An 18,996-nucleotide genomic window follows, 5' to 3' on the forward strand; every position below is an offset into this window, starting at 1 on the left:
AAAACCAATTAGTACACACGGTTGTTTGCTCAAACATTTTGGCACACACACACACACACACACACACACACACACACACACACACACACACACACAACTGAAAGGGAACTAGTTAATTGGAAAGCGAATAGAAAAGAGGCAATTCGATTTCCAAGCAAGCTTCGTTACCTAAAACAGTTGGACAGAATTCTGAACAGCACTAACGAATGGCTGCAACACAACAAATAGAATGGTACCATAATTCATTTGTATCAATGACACCTGTGTTTACCCAGCTATGACATGTGGAAATGGCTGCTGGGAAAAAAAAAACCCATCGGTTTTGAATTGTAATACTAAGAATGTGAATTGTAGCGCAAGATGAGATTCTCACCTCTCGAGGTGAAGAGGGAAAGTATTGAGAGACAGACAAACACATTTGTTGACAGTAAGAAATATAAATAATAATGGAGGCCCACAGGTATGTAACACAAATGTTAGTCATAGAAATGTATAGCGGCAGCAAAAAAGACTAATTGTATAGAAATGTTATTTTAATGGATGCAGTTATTGAGATCTTCTATATTTCTGTCATAACAGTCCACAGTTCAGCAATGACAATAACAGCCGGCCATCATTGTTGAGAAGTGCCACTCACTGCCAGGGCATGTCGTTGTGTATGTTTGTGGTGTGTTTAGAGGGATGCAATTGGCAGAGTGTGAGCATAATCAGGGAGGGTATATACTGTATACTGCAGGCTGCCAAACACTACATGTTTCTATGTTCTACTGCCTAGCAGGGCTCTATGCCACTGGCTGAGCAACACACACACGCACACACATGCAAACACACTCTCCCCCCTCTGGGGTTTACCAATGAATGAGAGATGAATACAGAAGAAGGGGAGGAAGGAGAGTAGAAAGGGTTTGCCTAGTAGAAGACTAACTTGGTGGAAACATGGGAATGAAAGGTGATGGGATGGGTAGATTCTCATAACTCTTAATTATAGCGATGTCACCAGATTACACAATGAAATAGACGGATTCAATTTGAGAAACTACAGCCACTGGGCGGGTTTATGAGATACAAAGCAGTGCAGCTAAAAGCAAGAAACGGCTCACGGCTCTGAAAAGGAGGTATTTTTTGATAAACATGCTTCTCCCTTTTCAACAGAAAATGAAATCAAGTTATAGGTTAAACGCAGGTCTGACCTGTACATTTTAAATTGGACCGCAGAGTATAAGATCAATAGAGGGAACCCAAATGCTGGAGTATAAATGGGAGACAAGTTGGTCTGAATTGGAACAGAAAAAGGAGCACAAGGGAAGAGAGAAATACAGTGGTAGAAGTCAAATCGCCCCTATTTTTCAGAGCTGGAGTCAGGTCAAGAGGCAGGAAATGGGAAAAGAAGAGAAGATAGAGGAAAGGAAGTTGCCTCGGGGCTTTTGAAAGTCTTAGTCCTCTAAGAGGCAGGGAGGCAAAAAAACGAGGAGGAAACAAGCACGAAGGAAGGCTGCGAGCTCGTTGGACTGATCTAAGCTTCTCCTCTCGACCGACTGGGAGGAAAGGGGAAGGAGCAGAGAGAAGGGAAAAAATATAATACGAACGATGGAGGGCTGCTCTGGGGTCCTCTCGGTGTGATGAGAGGACAAACAGATGGTACATTGTGTTCACATTAGCATATCTTAATTTGAATTAACACCAGGATGAATCAATTTATTGTGTGTGTGGGGGGGGTGGGGGGCTCAGCCCTTCCTCGAAGGTCTTTATTGATCTCTGAAGCCATACCAGTCCATATATGGGCCTCTGGTGTGATACAGGAGAAAAAAACAGCACAAGTCAATATAAGTCAATTGTTCATGTTCATGACACTATTCCACTATAAATATTACCATAAACCTTATATAAATATGACTCTAAGGGACTCGAGAGGGACTTGGGAGAGCACCCAGATTTTTGAAAATATCAATTTTCATATCGATAGCATGAAGCTGCACAGGATTAGCACACAGTTTTGGAAAGCTTAGAACCTACTGAATCTACTAATAGCCAAATACACTGTCAAGCAAAGCCTCCCAACTTGCTGACCAATGTGCAATTTATTTCCAGTAAAACAAATGAAAATTGACAATATTCAACACGACCTTTCTTGAGCTCTATAGATGAGTCTTCCCCTCTTGCACATGGCTGCAGCGGAGCGGAGCGTATTCAATGACCAGATCAAAAGCTACGGGATTTACAATAGCTTGAAAGATCTGCACTAAATTAATTATTAAAAATACTTAACTTCACTTAATCAAAGCCAAACTTTGCAGAGATACTCTTAACACATAGTGCTATAGTATTCCTTAAAAATCGATCATATCTATAATTAAAATGAGAAAATACGTCCTGGAATATTTTCGTTTTTGGGAAATATCTTAATTTTTTCCCTTTCCTGTTTACTACCATCAACCAATGTACCAGTAACACATATATGAACGTATTATCTAGTCTCAGAAGGGTTTTCTGTATATTATACCTGTTTACATTATTCAAATATACCTTGTGGTTGAGGAGATAATCAGTATTTAGTATGGGATGCAAACCTTTTGCAATTTTCGCCACAAAATGGCTGGGCTAGAAAAGGTTTTAAGCAACAAAACCCCATGTAGTGATGCTGTGGTGACGCTGTGGTGATGCTGCCAAACACAGGAACAGATGCAAGTCACCACTTCAAATCTCTTCACTCGTACCCGACTCTCCAAAATCACCCCATTTGTTTTCATCTTTATTACTTTCCTCTTTCCCACTCAACCACCTCCCAAAACCACTGCTTCTTTTTTTGTCTGATGCCACGCCATTTTCCCCCCTCCACTTCCTTGGTTTCACATCTCTTGCCAAGATGCTGCTCAACTGACTCTGAGGTACCACACCACTGCTGTAAAGAAATTGGGATGATGCACAGCATCTGACTGAAACCCAAGCTTGATGCATAATGAATTGCAAGAAATAAATGATGAAAAAGTTGGCGACACCTGGGCAGCATCTGTGCTTGACTTCCTCCCTTTTCTCCCTTCACACTTTACTTTTATTCTGTGTTTCATGGTGAGAAACACCTTTTCAAAGAAAGCTGCTGTCGCCGCTGAGAACGTTTGTAGAACAGAGTTGATGTGGTGCTGCAACCTCAGAGATTTCCCCAAACCACTTTCCTTTTTTGGCACTTTTTCTTTTGTAAGTGTACTGTTCACTGAGTTAAAGGGTTTGGCTGGGATAAGTCATGGAAAGGGAGGCGAGGAATACACTGCAATATACTCTATCATCTTCTTTCCTTCTCACTCCTTTTTCATTGACTTTAAAGGCTCTTCCATGGAAATTGATGAAAAGCAGTGCACAGCAGAAATGGGCATTAAAAAATAACTTCTTTAACAACATGTATTTCTCCCTCAAGTCTCTAAGATACCATTTATTTCAAATAAATTGAACATAGAATAAACTTTTTCCCCCTTGTGATCTGTTTGTTACGTTAATTCATTTTCTTCGTAAAAAGATTACTTCAGCGGTTCTGAAGAGTTATCTAGTAGCATAAACATAAGTGATGGATTTACCAGTTTGTTTTGAAGTGTAACTGCATGTCTTAAATTGTTTAAAACAAATTATTGATTGTGAAGCTCCAGGTAATACATTAGCTTTTCAAGTTCGCGAGGCAGTCAGAAAAATGCACTTATGTTTTAAAGCTGACTGACGCATATTTTTGTATTGCGTGTTCGGATTACATTTAGCAATTTCCCCAAAGTGTTGGATGTTGGGCAGTTTTCATTCGAACTGTGATCCTTTAGCTGCTTATTTTGACGGCTAAGGCGCTTTGGTTTTCTGCTGAACAGATACACTCCGAAACAGACGTGAACCAAGATGCTAGCAGACATGAATGTGTTTGCACGTTTGTCAGCACGTGCCGTCTGCAGAGTCGATATTTTGGGGTTGATGTCGAAATTTGGGTCACAATACACAAGTATTACATGCTCAAGGACACATCGACATGGACTAGCGGAGCCGGGGTTCGAACCACCAATCCTCTGATTGATTAGTTTTTTCTGTTGTCAAGGCAATGTCCTTTCATAGAGAAGTAATGTCATCTAAAGACAAGGTTGTATAATTTGATACCAATAATAAAACAAAGTGAAAGAATTGTGTAATGTCAGAACTTATTACAATTAAGCTTGAGCCCTGGTATCTTTTCTCCAAGCCTTTACGGAATATGAAAGTTCACATTATTCCTGCACTCTGTTGGAGGATCCAATCGTGTCTTGTGATGTTTAAGTGTGTCATCTTTACTCCTTTCATATTTTCCTTAAAATGTTTGGGGGTTGTGGGTGTGGTGACTGTGGTGGGGGGGGGGGGGGGGGGCCTTGCAAGTCGATTTCAAACAGACCTGCCGTCGCTTTGATGCACGTTCAGGCTGATGTCATGTGATGTCATGCTGGAAATGAATAGTCATCCAAACAACTTGAAGCCAGAAGGATGGCAGGCGTCTGTGGAGGCTCTCTTGGGTTTCCACTACCATGTTTCTAGTGGGAGGCAGAAAGCTTAGACGGAGTGCCTTCTTCATACCTTTTGCCCTGCATACACTTGCAAATTCACAGAAGTCAGCAACACTTGCAATGTTTTTCGACATCACCACCGTGTCACTATCTGTCACCTTGTCAAAACAGCCTATGGGGTGTATTGATTGTCACTGATGCTTTTGAAGGCGCAATCATTAACCTTGTCACAGTGAAGGATTGTGACGCTGCTCGGGCTTGAAGGAAACCAACATATGCAGCGCATCAAACTCCACTTTGCTCACCTTCCAAATAGTCCGTGCTTCCCGGGAACGGCAGGGATTGAGGGGCGTCACTTGTCATTGGATGACCCGCTCGAACGTTGACAACCACATTGCTCATACCTCACGCGTCATACACCCCCCCACCACCCCTCCCCGAGTAGGATGGTTGTCATTTGAGTTTAGCCGTGGATAACGATGCTCGCAGTGCAATGGAACATTGCGCCTAGGTCACCAACACCCAAAATGGAATATTGAAAAATGGTCTGTGTGTTCGGTGTCATGATGTCTGTGACTCATTGCTTTTGGGGAAATATTAGATTCTGACGCACCAAGGAGATTGATTCTTTGGGCGTGTTGGGGATGACGGTGGGATGGAATATCATATCGAAGTTGTCTGTATTCAGAGTGGCGGTTCGCTTGTTTGCCATGAAATGCATGTGAAACAGTAAAAGAGTTTGACATAAACGTGATGCATATCTTCTTCCGCAGACGGCAGTCTCCTGAAGGCTATTGATGGAGCACATTTTGACTGCGTGATAAAAAAACACCCCCCACTGGATCCCGCGATGCACCTCCTGCCGGAGAATGTCCTTGTATCTGGCAATGAGAACATTCCCGGGCTTGCAGCTTCTCCAACAGGTAAACTCCACATCACTGGGAAGGTGAAAGGTCAAACCATAAGTGATACGCTCCCCTACAATAACGGATGCTGTTTTAGGAAGTTACTGCTGTGGACGGCCTTCAGTTGGCAAGATTAGTGTTGAATTATGTAAAAATGGATGTATGATCAGGATAAGACGAAAACACAGAAAACAGGAACATGCGTGAAAAGCTTGAGTCAGTTTACTGCGTTTACAAATACAAGATTATTTCGAACACATTTGATTTTAAGAATTATCTTAGAAGTCTCTTTAAAATTGTTTCTTCATTTCTTTGCTTTTTTTGGAACCAACTGCAGCTCAACAATATAGCCACTTTTTACTTTTTATAACACACCTCAGACTTTGTTTTCTGTGTGTCGTCCTTTAGATTGACTCATTCGTTCAATATGTACTCCTTTCAGGCAAGAACAAAAAACAAATCTATATTGGTGGAAACAGTCATACAGTATGTTGTGTGTGTTTACTGAGCAGCTGTTTAAATAATTGTATTCAGTGATCAATAGTGGAGCTCCTTTTAATTCTTACACTACAGGTACTTTGCAGATGTTACAAAGTTGAATCAAAGCTCAAGCTCCATTAATCACAATATGAAACGGCTCATCCCAACACCTTTCATATCAGGTCATCTTTACAGAACACAGATCTGCAACCTCTCACTTGTGCTGTCAAGATAACAAACAGGACCTTCATCATGGTACTTAAAAGTGGCTTTTTTTTGGAAAACTTGGTTCCATCAGAAGTTGAAATGTCTGCAGTACTTAGAAAGTAAGTTTCTATGGGGGAATGTAATGAAGTCTGACAGTGCGCAGCTATAATCATTGGGAGTCAGTGGGAGGTATGGTAGCTGGCTAATCCTCTTCATGTTCTGGGGCTGTGAGCAGCACAGACCTAAGCTGCCTTTTAAGACCACAGCCACCGGTTTGATATTCATGCCGCATTCAGAACAGTCCAACTCTGCGCTCCAGAGACAAGGGCTGCAATGAAGCGCTTGATGGCTACATTACTCTTGAAGCGATTAGAATCACACCGGCTATTTCCTTCTTTGTTGTGTCTAAAAAGGGGTAATTGTGGACCTCACAGGCTTTGGAGCTTCTCCAATCGATTCTGACTCAGTTTACGTCAAACGTCCAGACGTGAACAGTTTTTTGCTGGATTGTTTGACTCCGGTATCTCCGTCTGTGGTGTAAATATTCGAGTGGTTGGCATTAGGCAGCTTACAACAAATCGATGGAGCAGTCATTTAGAGGGGAGCTGCTGTCTCTCAGAAAAGTCAGTTAAATATATTCAAAATCAGGTAAGAGTTGATCGTGCTGCCAAAAAACGGGGGGTGGGGGAGGCGTCATATGAATTATCACAATAAGTTAAGCCTGGTTAAAAAATACAAACGACAAAATGTTCACTACACATTCAAGGAGTGTATAACATTTGATGGGAGTCCAGGGTGAGCAGACTTATTAACGACTGAAAAAGTAAAGTTCAGCTCCCTGTATATAATCTCACACACACACACACACACACACACACACACACGTTGAATCAACACGGCTATAACACTGTATCAAAGCATGCATTTTCTACTTGACCTCTCTTCTCTTAGGTTTCTAGAACGTCTGGCGTGCCCTGATAAATGTTCTGGGGATGATGGAGAATGTCAGGGAACTTTGCAAATAGGTCACAAATAAGAATATACTGAAATATAGTTCACCACTTGTTTCATACATTTATTGCACTATATGGTGGTTTTCCTCCACAGCAACCCCAAGAGAAACCAACGTTTTCCAAGCTTGAACAAACCGCAACAAAGGGGAATCCTGTTTTAGACCGAGGAGAGCTCGAAATATGATACAATCATGCAAATGTCATAATGGCATGTTGATGTGTTGCATGCTGTATGTTCCTACTGTCAACCAGGAGATGCTTTGCTGAGGCCTCAGCTGCTCAAGATGCTGCCCTTCACCCTGAACAGACTGACCATCTCCCTCCAGCCGTCCCTGGAGAAGTTTGAGAGCCAGCTGCTGCAGCTGATCAATGCTGACTGCTACAACACAGTAAGGCCGGGCTTCCGGAACACGCACCGCTTTGATGGCCCATGCACACAGGCACACGAGGGACAGTGACCGTGTCATGAGATGTGTGCAACCACGTCCAATCAGCTTTTGATTCTCATATGCACCTAAGAATAGAGGTTCTCTAAAGAGAAGTCAGCTACAGGGGAAATATATTTACTTGTGTTTTGCCTCTCACTATCTTACGGCCCTTTAAATGTATATGGCGTGCTTACGAGGGCAAAACAAATCCCCTCATAGTTTTGGGACATAAACACAAATACATAGTAAAACGATTCATCTTTCAGAGCCAACTAATTAAAGATGGCCACAAAGGCTTTGACACACCTCTGCCAAGATCGTTCTCTCCAGCCCGATGCTTTCCTTTATCTCACTTTCCGTTTCTTCTGTGTGCAAGCACAAGCCCTTTTACAGCTGCCACTGCAATTTAAGGCATATCACCTCCCAAACTAAATGGAGCTTATCTATTCTCTTACCCTTTTTCTTGTCCACGGAAATCCAGATGGTTAACCGCATTTGACAGGTGCAACTATGAACTGGCAATTATTTGTACAGTGGCTTTGCACAGGCCCTATCTGTCCACTTCAGCCTAAGTGAGACGTGTCTTTGCAAGGGAGGAGAATTGATATGACAGTGCTGTCACTCCGCATCACTTTCCCGCCGCTCTTTGATACTGCCGGGCTAGATGCTCAAACTCAAACACAGGGGATCGCGGGGAGTGTTTAGAGTTTATTAAGTGGAGCAAATGTTAGGTACCGGTGCCTCTACCGTGTAAATTTATACTGTAAGTATAAGTCTCTGCCATAAAAGTGGGTTGAAGTTTTCTTGGTGCGGTAAAGTTAACAATGTAATTATGATGCAGAAATGTATTTGGTGGGGACCGATTTTTGTGAACGATTTTGTATTTCACATAATTTTTCCATTCTTTCAAAATATGATTGTGTAGTGTCACGGGTTGTCCCTAGGGCCGACTAGAGTGGGGCAGTGCAACAGAGAGTGGAAAACAGGCACAATCAGACGGTATAAATCAAATGTAAGGTTTATTTTCCCTCCCACCAGCAAGGTAATTTCCTGAAAATAAAATAAAAAGTCTATTCACAAACATAAAGCATCCCGTAAGAGAAAGGGGTTATTTAACCCCAAACTCAAAACTCCGCCTAACAACTCCCTTGAACAGTACATTATTACACGACACAGTACTGCCTCTCGTACCTTATTGCTTAAATATAACACGGGTAGAAAAGAGTGAGCTCAAAGCTAAAGGCAACCAATACCACATGCCCTGTGAAGACTCTTCAGCATTTGAAAGGAAAATCAATGAATAAACAAGCCATAATTTGATATATTTCAGACCACCTTTCAACATTTGACAAGGTGTTCCAAATACAAAATAATTGATAGAGTAAGGGCCCTGCATGCTACTTATCCCGGCCTCCATGCTCTTTGTCAGCGGCAGACCTCTCTAACATGTTATAATTGGTTGCTGGTCTGTCTGATCAAGATTTCTAATCAGCCAGAGGTTATGAATTTATCTGCCCTTGTGTGCACTGCTTCAAATAAAAATAAGTCACAATAAATCATAATCAGGTCTGTTGAGGTTTCTTGTATAAAAAACAAAAGTTATGGCTCATTCAGTGTCACACACCAAAAAGCGTTGTGTTTGTACTTCGAGGTCAAACGTACATATCCTGCCTCATAAAGTGTTTTTAATCCAATATTGTTAACATCCATGTGTACTACTCGCTAACGCTCTTCTTCTTCACTGCCTTCTTTGGCGCATTGAGCATATTACCGCCACCTGTTGATCAGTGGACTAGAGTGAGACCATTAGCAGGACTGTAAGCGAGCGCGTCGTCGTGATAAAACAAAGCGGGACTGTTCATAGAACAACAGCTCCACAGCCCAACTATGTGGACTTTGAACATTAAAAGGGAGGACAAAATGAAGGTTCTAGTGGCTGCTTCATGTACTTTTCACTTTTCTTCTATTCCCTTTAGTATATGAGTGAGCGTGTAAATGTGACCCTGCCTCAGGCCACCCTCAGACCCTTATGGGAGGGCTTTTAGAACTGCCCACACCCCAATGGGATGGAGCCGGTTCTTTACAAACTAGCAAGCCTATTTAACTCAAGTTATATTCAAAGGGAGGCTTCATGGACAATCTGCCCTCCATTGCTTTCCACGGCGTCCTGCACCAGTGCATAAGTCCCAAACTGCCGCCATGTTAAAGAAGCAGCACTATTCTCTGGAAGGTCCCAGAGAGAGAGGGGAAAAAACACATTAATTAATAAATTGGCACACAGGGAAAAAAAAAATCCTAATTTAATAGGCACATTCCCATTAAATTTGTTGAGGCACATTTTGTACTCCCAAAGGTACAAACCCCACTTCCAGCGCCACCCTCAGGATAGTAACTATTAACGCCTCTAGGTGCTGATGTGCTGAGGACCTTTTCATTCTTTGACCAGGTTTTTGCATTTTGGCAGATATTAGTAATAGTACTACTCTGCATAGTAAAGTATGATATATTGTGAAAGTACTGAGTACAAATAGGCATCAATAAAAATCCCCCAATAGCAATGGCTAGCCCCGTATTCATTGGGGGACATGAAGGAAGCCTTGTGTCCTGTATGCCTGTGTATGTGTATGTCTGATTTTTTTCATAAAGGAAACAGTAAACAGACATGTATATTTAGCTATCTATACCCATTGCTTTTAGGGGCCTGGATCACAGTTGTATGCCAAGTAAAGTAGACCAGACATCAGTTGGCCCGGTGACATCCTCCAACTCTTCCTGGTGGGATCCCACGGCTTCCTAAGTGTAGTCGGGACGTGGAATCTTTCCAGTGGGTTTTACGTTTGCCCCGACTTTTCCTTCCAATTGGATATTCCCAGAATACTTCCACTGGGAGGCATCCAGGAGACATCCTTATATGAGTAGTGTATATATAAACACCTGAACTGGCTCCCATCACAATGGTGCTACTCTGAGCTCCATTTGGGTATCTGAGCTCCTCAGCTTGTCTCTAAAGACGTTGCACCGAGATCATGATGAGAGTGAGGGTGTGAATGTAGACTGACTGGGAAATTGAAAGCTTTAAGTGGAGGTAATATGTTCAGCATAATAGTCCAGACATCTTTATTGACGTCCACACATTGTGTCGGCGGGATCCGTCCTCCCTGCTGGAACCTGGTGTGAATGTCCCCCGCCCCCGTAAAGAGCTTCTGTAAACAGTCTGTTTGTCCAGACATTTGGATTATCTGGACAATTGCTTGGGTAAACAAGTAGTGGCAGCAGCTGTGCTGATTAGGTGCAGTACATGACATGACCCCTTATCTAATTTAATGCAACCAACTTTGTCTTCTTTTCCTCTGTGAGGTAAATGACACGTTAGCGTGGATACTCATCTCATTTTAGCGTTCAGTTTTCTTTTTTTCTTTTTTTTTTCTTGTTTGTGCAATGTTCTTTGACGGTCTTCACAAGTTGTGTAGATTAGTAAAATGTTCTTTTATAACTTCAGTGGTATGACGGCATTCTCATGTCTGCGAGAGGTGTTAATACATGCAGAAGTCAGCTTGATTGCAGCTTTTAATTAAAGGGTGTGTGTGTGTGTGTGTGTGTGTGTGTGTGTGTGTGTGAGAGAGAGATAGTGAGGCAGACAGAGTGTGTGTGTGTGATCTCTGTGTGACCTTTAAAAGTGTGACTCCAGCTGGATTGTCATCAAGCTGTCTCTGAAGTGATGCTGACACCTCACCTGCCAACTCACTCACACCGTGTGTGTGTGTGTGTGTGTGTGTGTGTGTGTGTGTGTGTGTGTGTGTGTGTGTGTGTGCGTGTGCGTGCGTGTGCGTGCAACTCCATGCCAGCTTGTCTGTGCTTAAATTGGTATCGAGGCAGAAACGGAGTGACAAAAAAAAAAAACGAAGAGGATTGGGGCGGGGGGCGGATGAATGTACAGTGCAGCATGAGACGAATCCTTTATGCTGGCTGCTGGTCTGACATACAGTCTTCACATAATCTCCCCATAAGTATTGCTATTTTTAGCCTAACAAACTATCAGAGAGTGTGGCTTCTTTTTGCAGTCCACTTTCCCATATATTATACAGCTTGTGCCCTAGTTGATGTGCTTTTCATGTGAAATACATCAGCTGCTTTCCATAGCTTCACAGTGTACGTTAATGAGCACACGGCCTTACTTTAACCGAAGTCTAGAACCTCAACAAACACACTCTGACCTAGAGTTTGAAAAAACTATCACTATTCATCTTCAGGGTTGCTTGAACATGTCTGCTTTGCCCAAGTTTGAGTGAAGCCAGAGGCTACAGCACCTCAACTGACCTGTGGCAACCATTCACCTGTGTCTCCAATAAAATAAATGACTCCTGATGAAATGGCCTGAGATCTTGTCAGGAAAGATGTAACATCTTGGCTTGCAATCAAAAGACCTGGGTGCCCAGAAGACGATGGAGAGGAGGAGAGAAGCCAGCGAGGACCGACGCCACGCCGCAGGCAGAACAAAACGCCCTCGGCTGATTTAATGAATGGAGAAAGGCTCTGGCAACAAAGCTCCAGGAAGTTTTAATTTGTCCCAAAAAAGGAAAACTCACTCAAAGTGAGACTGCGCCTGTGGGCGTGGTACTATTTTAAAAAAAAAAAAAAAAAAAAAAAAAAAAAAGACAAAGGAGGTTGTACATTTCTGAAATAGCAGGAGTCTCGCACTTTGTTCTCTAAGGACGCTGAGTTTGGCTGCACCTCCTGACTGTGCCAGCTGAGTGCTTTCTCCTTATCATTGTTCAGCCTGCAACCGCTGTAACCGATGCACTGCAAAGGAATGTGCTTTAATGCACTTGGCTCACATCAATTATTCATGAAATGCAGGTCTTCGTAATGATTGACGATCCAATGATTAGACGAAATAGACTGCGACTGGATACAGACCCCATAAGTCAGACAAGGCAGTGGTTGAAGGAAGAGAGGGAGATTCATAAACTTTGAAAGCCTTCAGAGTCACTGCTTCTTTCCCCGATTCGCCCTCTGTTGAAGTGATGTATTTGGAGAATCTGACCGAACTGAACAAAGTGACCTCCAGGAGAGAGAGTACGTCTACTGTGAGATACACAGAGATGATACTGTATCAGTAGGATCCATCAATCATCCGTGGGATCTCAACTATTGCAAGCTTTGCATTATTGGGAGTCTTTTGGAAGTCGCTGCACTTTTTTGTATCGACCAAAGAGGCTGCATGAAGTGTTTCTGATTCAGATTTCAACTTCAATTTGACTGATCTGACAAAAGAAGGCTGCTATTTCTTATTGACCGTCATGTGACAGAGTTCTCTACAGGTGTAGTGTCTCGGATTTGGTGGCATTTAGCGGTCAGGCAGCTTAAACTTCCCCCGTGTGCCAAGCGTGTCGGGGAACTACGAAGGCTGGCGCAAAAAACGTGAAAATGCTGATGGCCCTATCCAGTGTTTTGGTTTGTTCGTTCTGGTCTACATAATATAAACGGCTCATTCTAAAGTAATGAAAATGCACACTATTCCTTTAAAAGTCTGACGACAGGAAATCCCACATCTCGTTGACATGGTTTTGTTTAACAAAAGGCAGGGTATTCTCATCTCATCCCGACTCCTAACTATTACCTGTTTGGGATTTGAAGAGGTCCCGAAGGCTTTTAGATTATCAACAGGATGAGATAAGCAAAAACGTACTGATTCCACACGGGGACATTTAAGTGCCAGCATCCAGCGTCATTTATCGATTGCCTTCCATCAGGCCTGTGTCATGGGCTGCTAATGCGGGTGCTGTGATTCCAGATACAGATGTCACTGACGATAATCAACAGTGATTATTTAGCACAATAACATCTGGAAATGATGCGCTTTCTCACCTAACAATGGCTATTTTGTTAGTTCAATGTTGGAGAAAACGAGTGATATGAATGCCTTTTCTGCTTTAAAGCATGACTTGCTTGGGAGTAATATTGCTGAGATCATCACCGTCATGATAACAATTTGCCACGCTAGTATATGGTGTGAATTCAAGTAATTACCTTCTGTTTCAGTGAGTAGAAGTGGTGAGTGAGTCGCTGTTACCTTACCTAGGTAAGTGACGTTAAGAGCACCGACTGACGGCTAAACAACGCACAAATGCAACTAAAGCATTTCTTACAAATTGGATGAACCATCATAGGCAGCTAAGTAATATACATGCATTTTCTGACATCTCTAATAATCTTTAGTATCCTGTTACCTCCTTTTGCAAATCTCGGTCACTCTATTTTTTTATGTCTTGCAACTATGTTTCTAAGAAAGGATATGTGAAGCTCAATCTAACGTTCTCCTCAGTGCTGTGGAGCTCCTTCGTTTTTCCAAAGACTATACAAAAATACATCAATGGGCCACAGTGTTACACTGGGTAACATGTCCCCGCATTATCATGAACACACACATACTGTAGATTATTTAGTGTCAGTCCCATATACACCATCATGCTGCTGTAGATACTCAATAGGGCAAAGAGTAACCTTTGTTTAAAAACTACACTGTCCAGTTGCTTAAGGAAATTACGGAGTGAAAAATAAACTATATAGTTGTGACCTGTCCCTCAGTAGGAATACATAGGATTGGAGCCGAGTGCCACAGGGTGGGGAATGTTCAGAAAATATTTAGCGACACATTATTGGTGGAAGTTGTTGGCAGTAAGAAAATTGTATGACAATACCAGCCTTATCCTTTAAGGTTATATGATATTGCGTGTGTGCGTCGTGTCGGTGTTCACAGTTGGACTGTGCCAGCGCGAGGGGTCTCGTTCCAAGTGGAACCAATCGTGTGCTCACGGTGGTGTGATGTGTGCAGTGGATGAAAGTGGTTTGAGTTATATTATGCTTGGGGACGAGAAGTGGTATGAGGAGGGGAAAGAGGAAGGCGGCAGTACGAGTGTATGTGTATGTGTGTGTGTGTGTGTGTGTGTGTGTGTGTTTGACTTAATATTTTTGGTTGTGAATTATGGGAGTGTTTCAGCAGTAGGGCAACAGTGATTTATCAGTGGAAGCGCTGTGCCAGTTAAAATCTGTTAAGGAGCAGGGGAGTGGGAGGATGAGAGCGGCATGCTAATGATGCTGCCACTGTTTCTTGCCATGGATGACTCACCCTCAATATGGGGGAGCTAACATCCACTGTGTGGGTAGCAACACACACACACACACACACACACACACACACACACACACACACGCACACACGCACACACGCACACACACACATGCACGCGCGCGCACGCGTCTTGACATGGATGCAGATGTGCCGGTGTCCTAACTGCTGTGTTATCAGTTGGTGAAACATGGAAAATTACAAGTTAACAGCCAGCAAGCGTCGCCTCTGTGGCTGTGAGGCGATGTGTGATCGTCACGAGTCAGAGAAACGTCTTTCTTTTGCTCGCTGGTTTTCAAAAGGTAAGAGACGCACAGTTGTGTAACTCACTTGGTAATTGGCTTATATGAAACTCATGTGGGACATAATTTCATCTGCTTTCTCACTCACTCACCCTCTTTCTCTCTCTCTCTCTCTCTCTCTTTCACACACACACAACCCTTGAGATGACAGTTGCCATCTGTGGCGTTATTGTTATCTTTTTAAACAGCCTACACATTGATTTTACAAAGTACTGACACAAAAACTTACTGACGAATAGCTGACGGCTTTTATGGTGCCATACAGAGATAAATAAAAAATACACTTTCCACCTAGGTGTTTTTCAGCTTTTACTGGCCTTTTATAGCTTTTAGTGCAATGTTTTCCACCACACGTAACACATTGTAAGGAAGAAATGAAATGGCAACGACTGGAAAGAGGTTCGATTTGATCAGAATAGATAGACGAGTGGAATTATTGTGCAGCCGTGACAAAGATCATCCCTGTTCTTACGCTGACCTGTGACAAAATGAATGAAAGTCTGACTCTTTCAGATTAAGCCTTGAATAAGCTGTGTACTACCCGATATTGGACAAAGCGAGCCCATCTCAGCCGAAGCGTTTCTCCACGTTATTTTACACTTTGGTTGTTGTGCATCTCAGTTTCCGGAGCACACATCCGTGTGCAGCTTCATAGACTGGCATCAGACACACTGCATGCATACCCTCTATATCTATATATATGTATATGTATTTGAGCAGCAATAATGACAAACAAATAATTTAAATGTAATGACATATAATGTGGGTAATCAGAATTAAGAGGGGACATTATTAATTATATTGTCAAGACAAGTGTGAAAAGATGCAATTATCCTATGAGTCATACAATCATTTCTGCTATTTTGCTTATTATATACTTCAGTGAACTCTTTGGCAGCTTGGTCACCGCGGCTCTTTCACATGAACATAAAGACACCATCCTCTCAGTGATGATGATAATGACATGGAGTAGCTGTGTAATTAATTTGATCATACTCTGTACTTCTATGAGTTCATCTTTTTTACTTTGAAGGTACGACATTCTAAATTCAGAGCGTATCGAGGACTGAGGGATCACACATATTGGGACTTCTGATCCTGTTATTGATCAGTGCCTCTCATCCCCGTCGCGACCATTTATGAATCCCCCGCTCGGTGATTACGGGGTCAAGACACATTTTCTGCCTCGAGCTTCTTCTGTCCCAGTTGGAGCTATTAAAGAGAGCTTGCGTTCTCACTTCGTCTCCTGCCCTTTGAGCACAAGAGAAATAACCTTCAAAAACTAATTCCTCCTCCTCCCGAAAATCGACACCCATTTCCCTTCAAACTCGCACAATGAGGCAGCTGCCGCCTGCTCTCCATTTCTCTTCCAACTGTGATTATTCCCAAATTCCCTCTAAATGACTTTCTTTCTTTCTTTAGCAGGTCCATTTAATTCAAATGACAGTGTCCTCAATTTTGCTTACTAATATGTCATTCTCACCCCTCTGTCTCCCACCGCCTCCCCCGGCAGTTGGACCGGTAAATTGAATCCAAGAGAATCGTTGTTGTTACTATTCAACGATGATAATGCAATTTTCAGGTGCGAATACCCAAGTGAGGAAACAATCTTCCACTGCTGTACTTGGTTTTCGTCATTTTATTTTGGATTGAAATTTAGATGAGGGAAGGACAAAAACAAAACAAAAACAAAAACAAAAAAGGGCAAATATGTGTGTAAAGACCATTCATGTGGACTAGAATCAAAAAACAAACAGTATGCGCTACAATCTGCCACAGATGTGGCAACTGTATTTCCTGCGGAGTTTTTCTTTCCGAGATAAGATATCTTTTTCTACCGGAGTTATCTCTGACTTGCTGGCAGGCACTTTATCCCCAACACAGATTTCAAAGGAATATAGTTTTGTTTCCCTCGAGATTTCAGACATATTTGTACTGTGGGTTTTGCAGTTTCCGAAACGTTTCTGTTGTGGCCTCAAGGCCGTAATGGTATAAAGCTTTGGCTTGCTCTCTATGCGTCGCGGACTAACGGCCATGAGAAACAAAACCATCACAGATGATTGTGATGCACTATCTTCGATGCATTTTCTCTCAGTTAATTGTTTCCCGACAGGAAATGGATGGTTAAGCAGAACGGTTAGTTTTCCGTTCACAACGCCCACACTAGGTGACTCGTGTCATTGTGAGACAGAAAACCTGCCACTGACTCTTCCCTTACAATACAATGCTTTTGTTTACTCTTCTAAAAAGCTCTAAAAGAAACTGCCTCCAAAATCATACACACTAGTCTCATTCTGCCTCCCCCTTCCTTTTCCCTTTTAATGACACAAACAGCATTTTTTTTTTTAAGCAAGATCTGGGCGAATATCAAAAATATGGCATAAAAGCAGGAGACAACCAGCTTATGCAAGTGTGAGAAAAGAGAGAGACACACCCACGTGGCACCGGTGTGCTCGTCACTCAGAAAAGTCCCCCTTCTGTGACTCTGGAAATGGAGTATAATTTAACTTGGGGGGCCATTTCATTGTTCCCTTTAAGCTTCTTAGCTCTAAAATATTCATATTTCAGGCGAGGGAGGAAGAAATCTGTGACGGCAGCAGACAGAGGCGAGCAGAGGGAGGGAGGGAGAGAGAGATAGAGAGAGAGGAAGGGAGGGAGAGAGAGAGAGGAAGGGAGGGAGAGAGAGAGAGAGAGAGAGGGAGAGAGAGAAAGAGAGAGAGAGATGAAAGAGAAAACTTGGAGGAGTGGTGTGAGGGAGAGGGATGCAGAGAACAGAAAGCAGCACTTTAACTGATGTTCTCTTATAAACAACTTTCTCCCTGTCTTTCTATATTTTCACTGTGAAACACTTCATGGCAGACCTGTCCAACAAGAGACAAAGCTATTTCTCTGTCATCTCTACCGGCTCTGGCTGCAATGGAGGAAGGAGGCGAGAGTAGACGGCGTAGGAACCGACACAATCGTAATTATAATCTGGATGTCACTGAAGGCAATTATTTACAGATATCTTGTCATACTTATGCCGCCTGCTGCCTCTCGTCCAAAATAATTTAATTGGATAGGTTAATTCAAATACAATGAAATGCTTTGCTTTAAACAAACAACTTCATAGCGAATGCACATCCACTGTGTGAAAGACAATAAGGTAAGAAAGGGCTTGAGAAAAATTCAGGCCAAGCTGCTAGGTATGCATAGTAAAATAACGACATAGATTGCGTGTGCATCTCTGAATACAATAGAATAGATTAAGGGTTAAATTAGGAAACACTAGATGCCATCGTGCAAGACCCACATCTCAGATTTGTTTTTCATTAACTCAAATAGGTCTGCTGCTTTTGCTCATTGACGTCCATTTCTTTGGTTGATGAAACAATCGAGCCAATCAGCGCATTGAGTGTGCGAGAGCCAGAATCCACGCTAACCTTAACCGACGACAAGCTTTGAGGTCCACGCAGCTGCGAAGGCTGTGGTGAATCCACCGCAAACCGATTTTTAGAGCTTTCTCAATCAAATACGACATGCGCCAAAATTCTGTCAGGAAATTTCAAACCAAATTCCCGCAACGGGGGCAGCTTGAGAGCGTTTCTTTGAATACTTTATGGGGGCCTCAACGTGAATTCAACATAGCAAAGCAGCTGCAAATTGTCACATCAATTGCCTATTTAACACTTTTCAACAAGGTAGATATAGTTATATTATTTTTCCTCATGCAACACTTCCCCTCAACCGTACAGCGCACACAAAGGGATTCAATGTTTAATTTTCTCTGGTAAGTAATCATCCCACTTGTGTTTCGGTGCATACACGGTGCGTGCGGTTGAGTCTGGGATTGAAAGGCGTGAGGGGTACATCTTCGTCTTGGCACCCAGACGGCAATCCATAATTGAACAAAGCCTTAGCCCATGTTATCCAGCTGGAAAACGGTTATGTAACACTCCCGGAGCCAAATGAGAGCTGACACAAACTATAAGCAGGGCACAAGCAGGTAGTCACCTCATCCTGTTTTTAGGCAAATAAGAAGCGAATGCACCTG

General features: G+C 42.6%; 1 protein-coding gene across 1 annotated transcript in view; it reads left to right on the plus strand.

The window, feature by feature from the left end:
- Positions 1 to 18,996, plus strand: part of nphp4 (nephronophthisis 4) — a gene marked incomplete at its 5' end in the record, with an annotated part of 147,814 nt that overhangs the window by 25,827 nt on the left and 102,991 nt on the right. Inside the window, 2 exons of the mRNA XM_079226846.1 lie at positions 5,273 to 5,422; positions 7,357 to 7,493. Of these exons, the coding sequence (XP_079082972.1) occupies positions 5,273 to 5,422; positions 7,357 to 7,493 (287 nt within the window). The remainder of the gene's footprint in view (positions 1 to 5,272; positions 5,423 to 7,356; positions 7,494 to 18,996) is intronic.

This window comes from Taurulus bubalis (genome assembly GCF_910589615.1).
Source record: "Taurulus bubalis genome assembly, chromosome: 11".
Classification (NCBI taxonomy): domain Eukaryota; kingdom Metazoa; phylum Chordata; class Actinopteri; order Perciformes; family Cottidae; genus Taurulus; species Taurulus bubalis.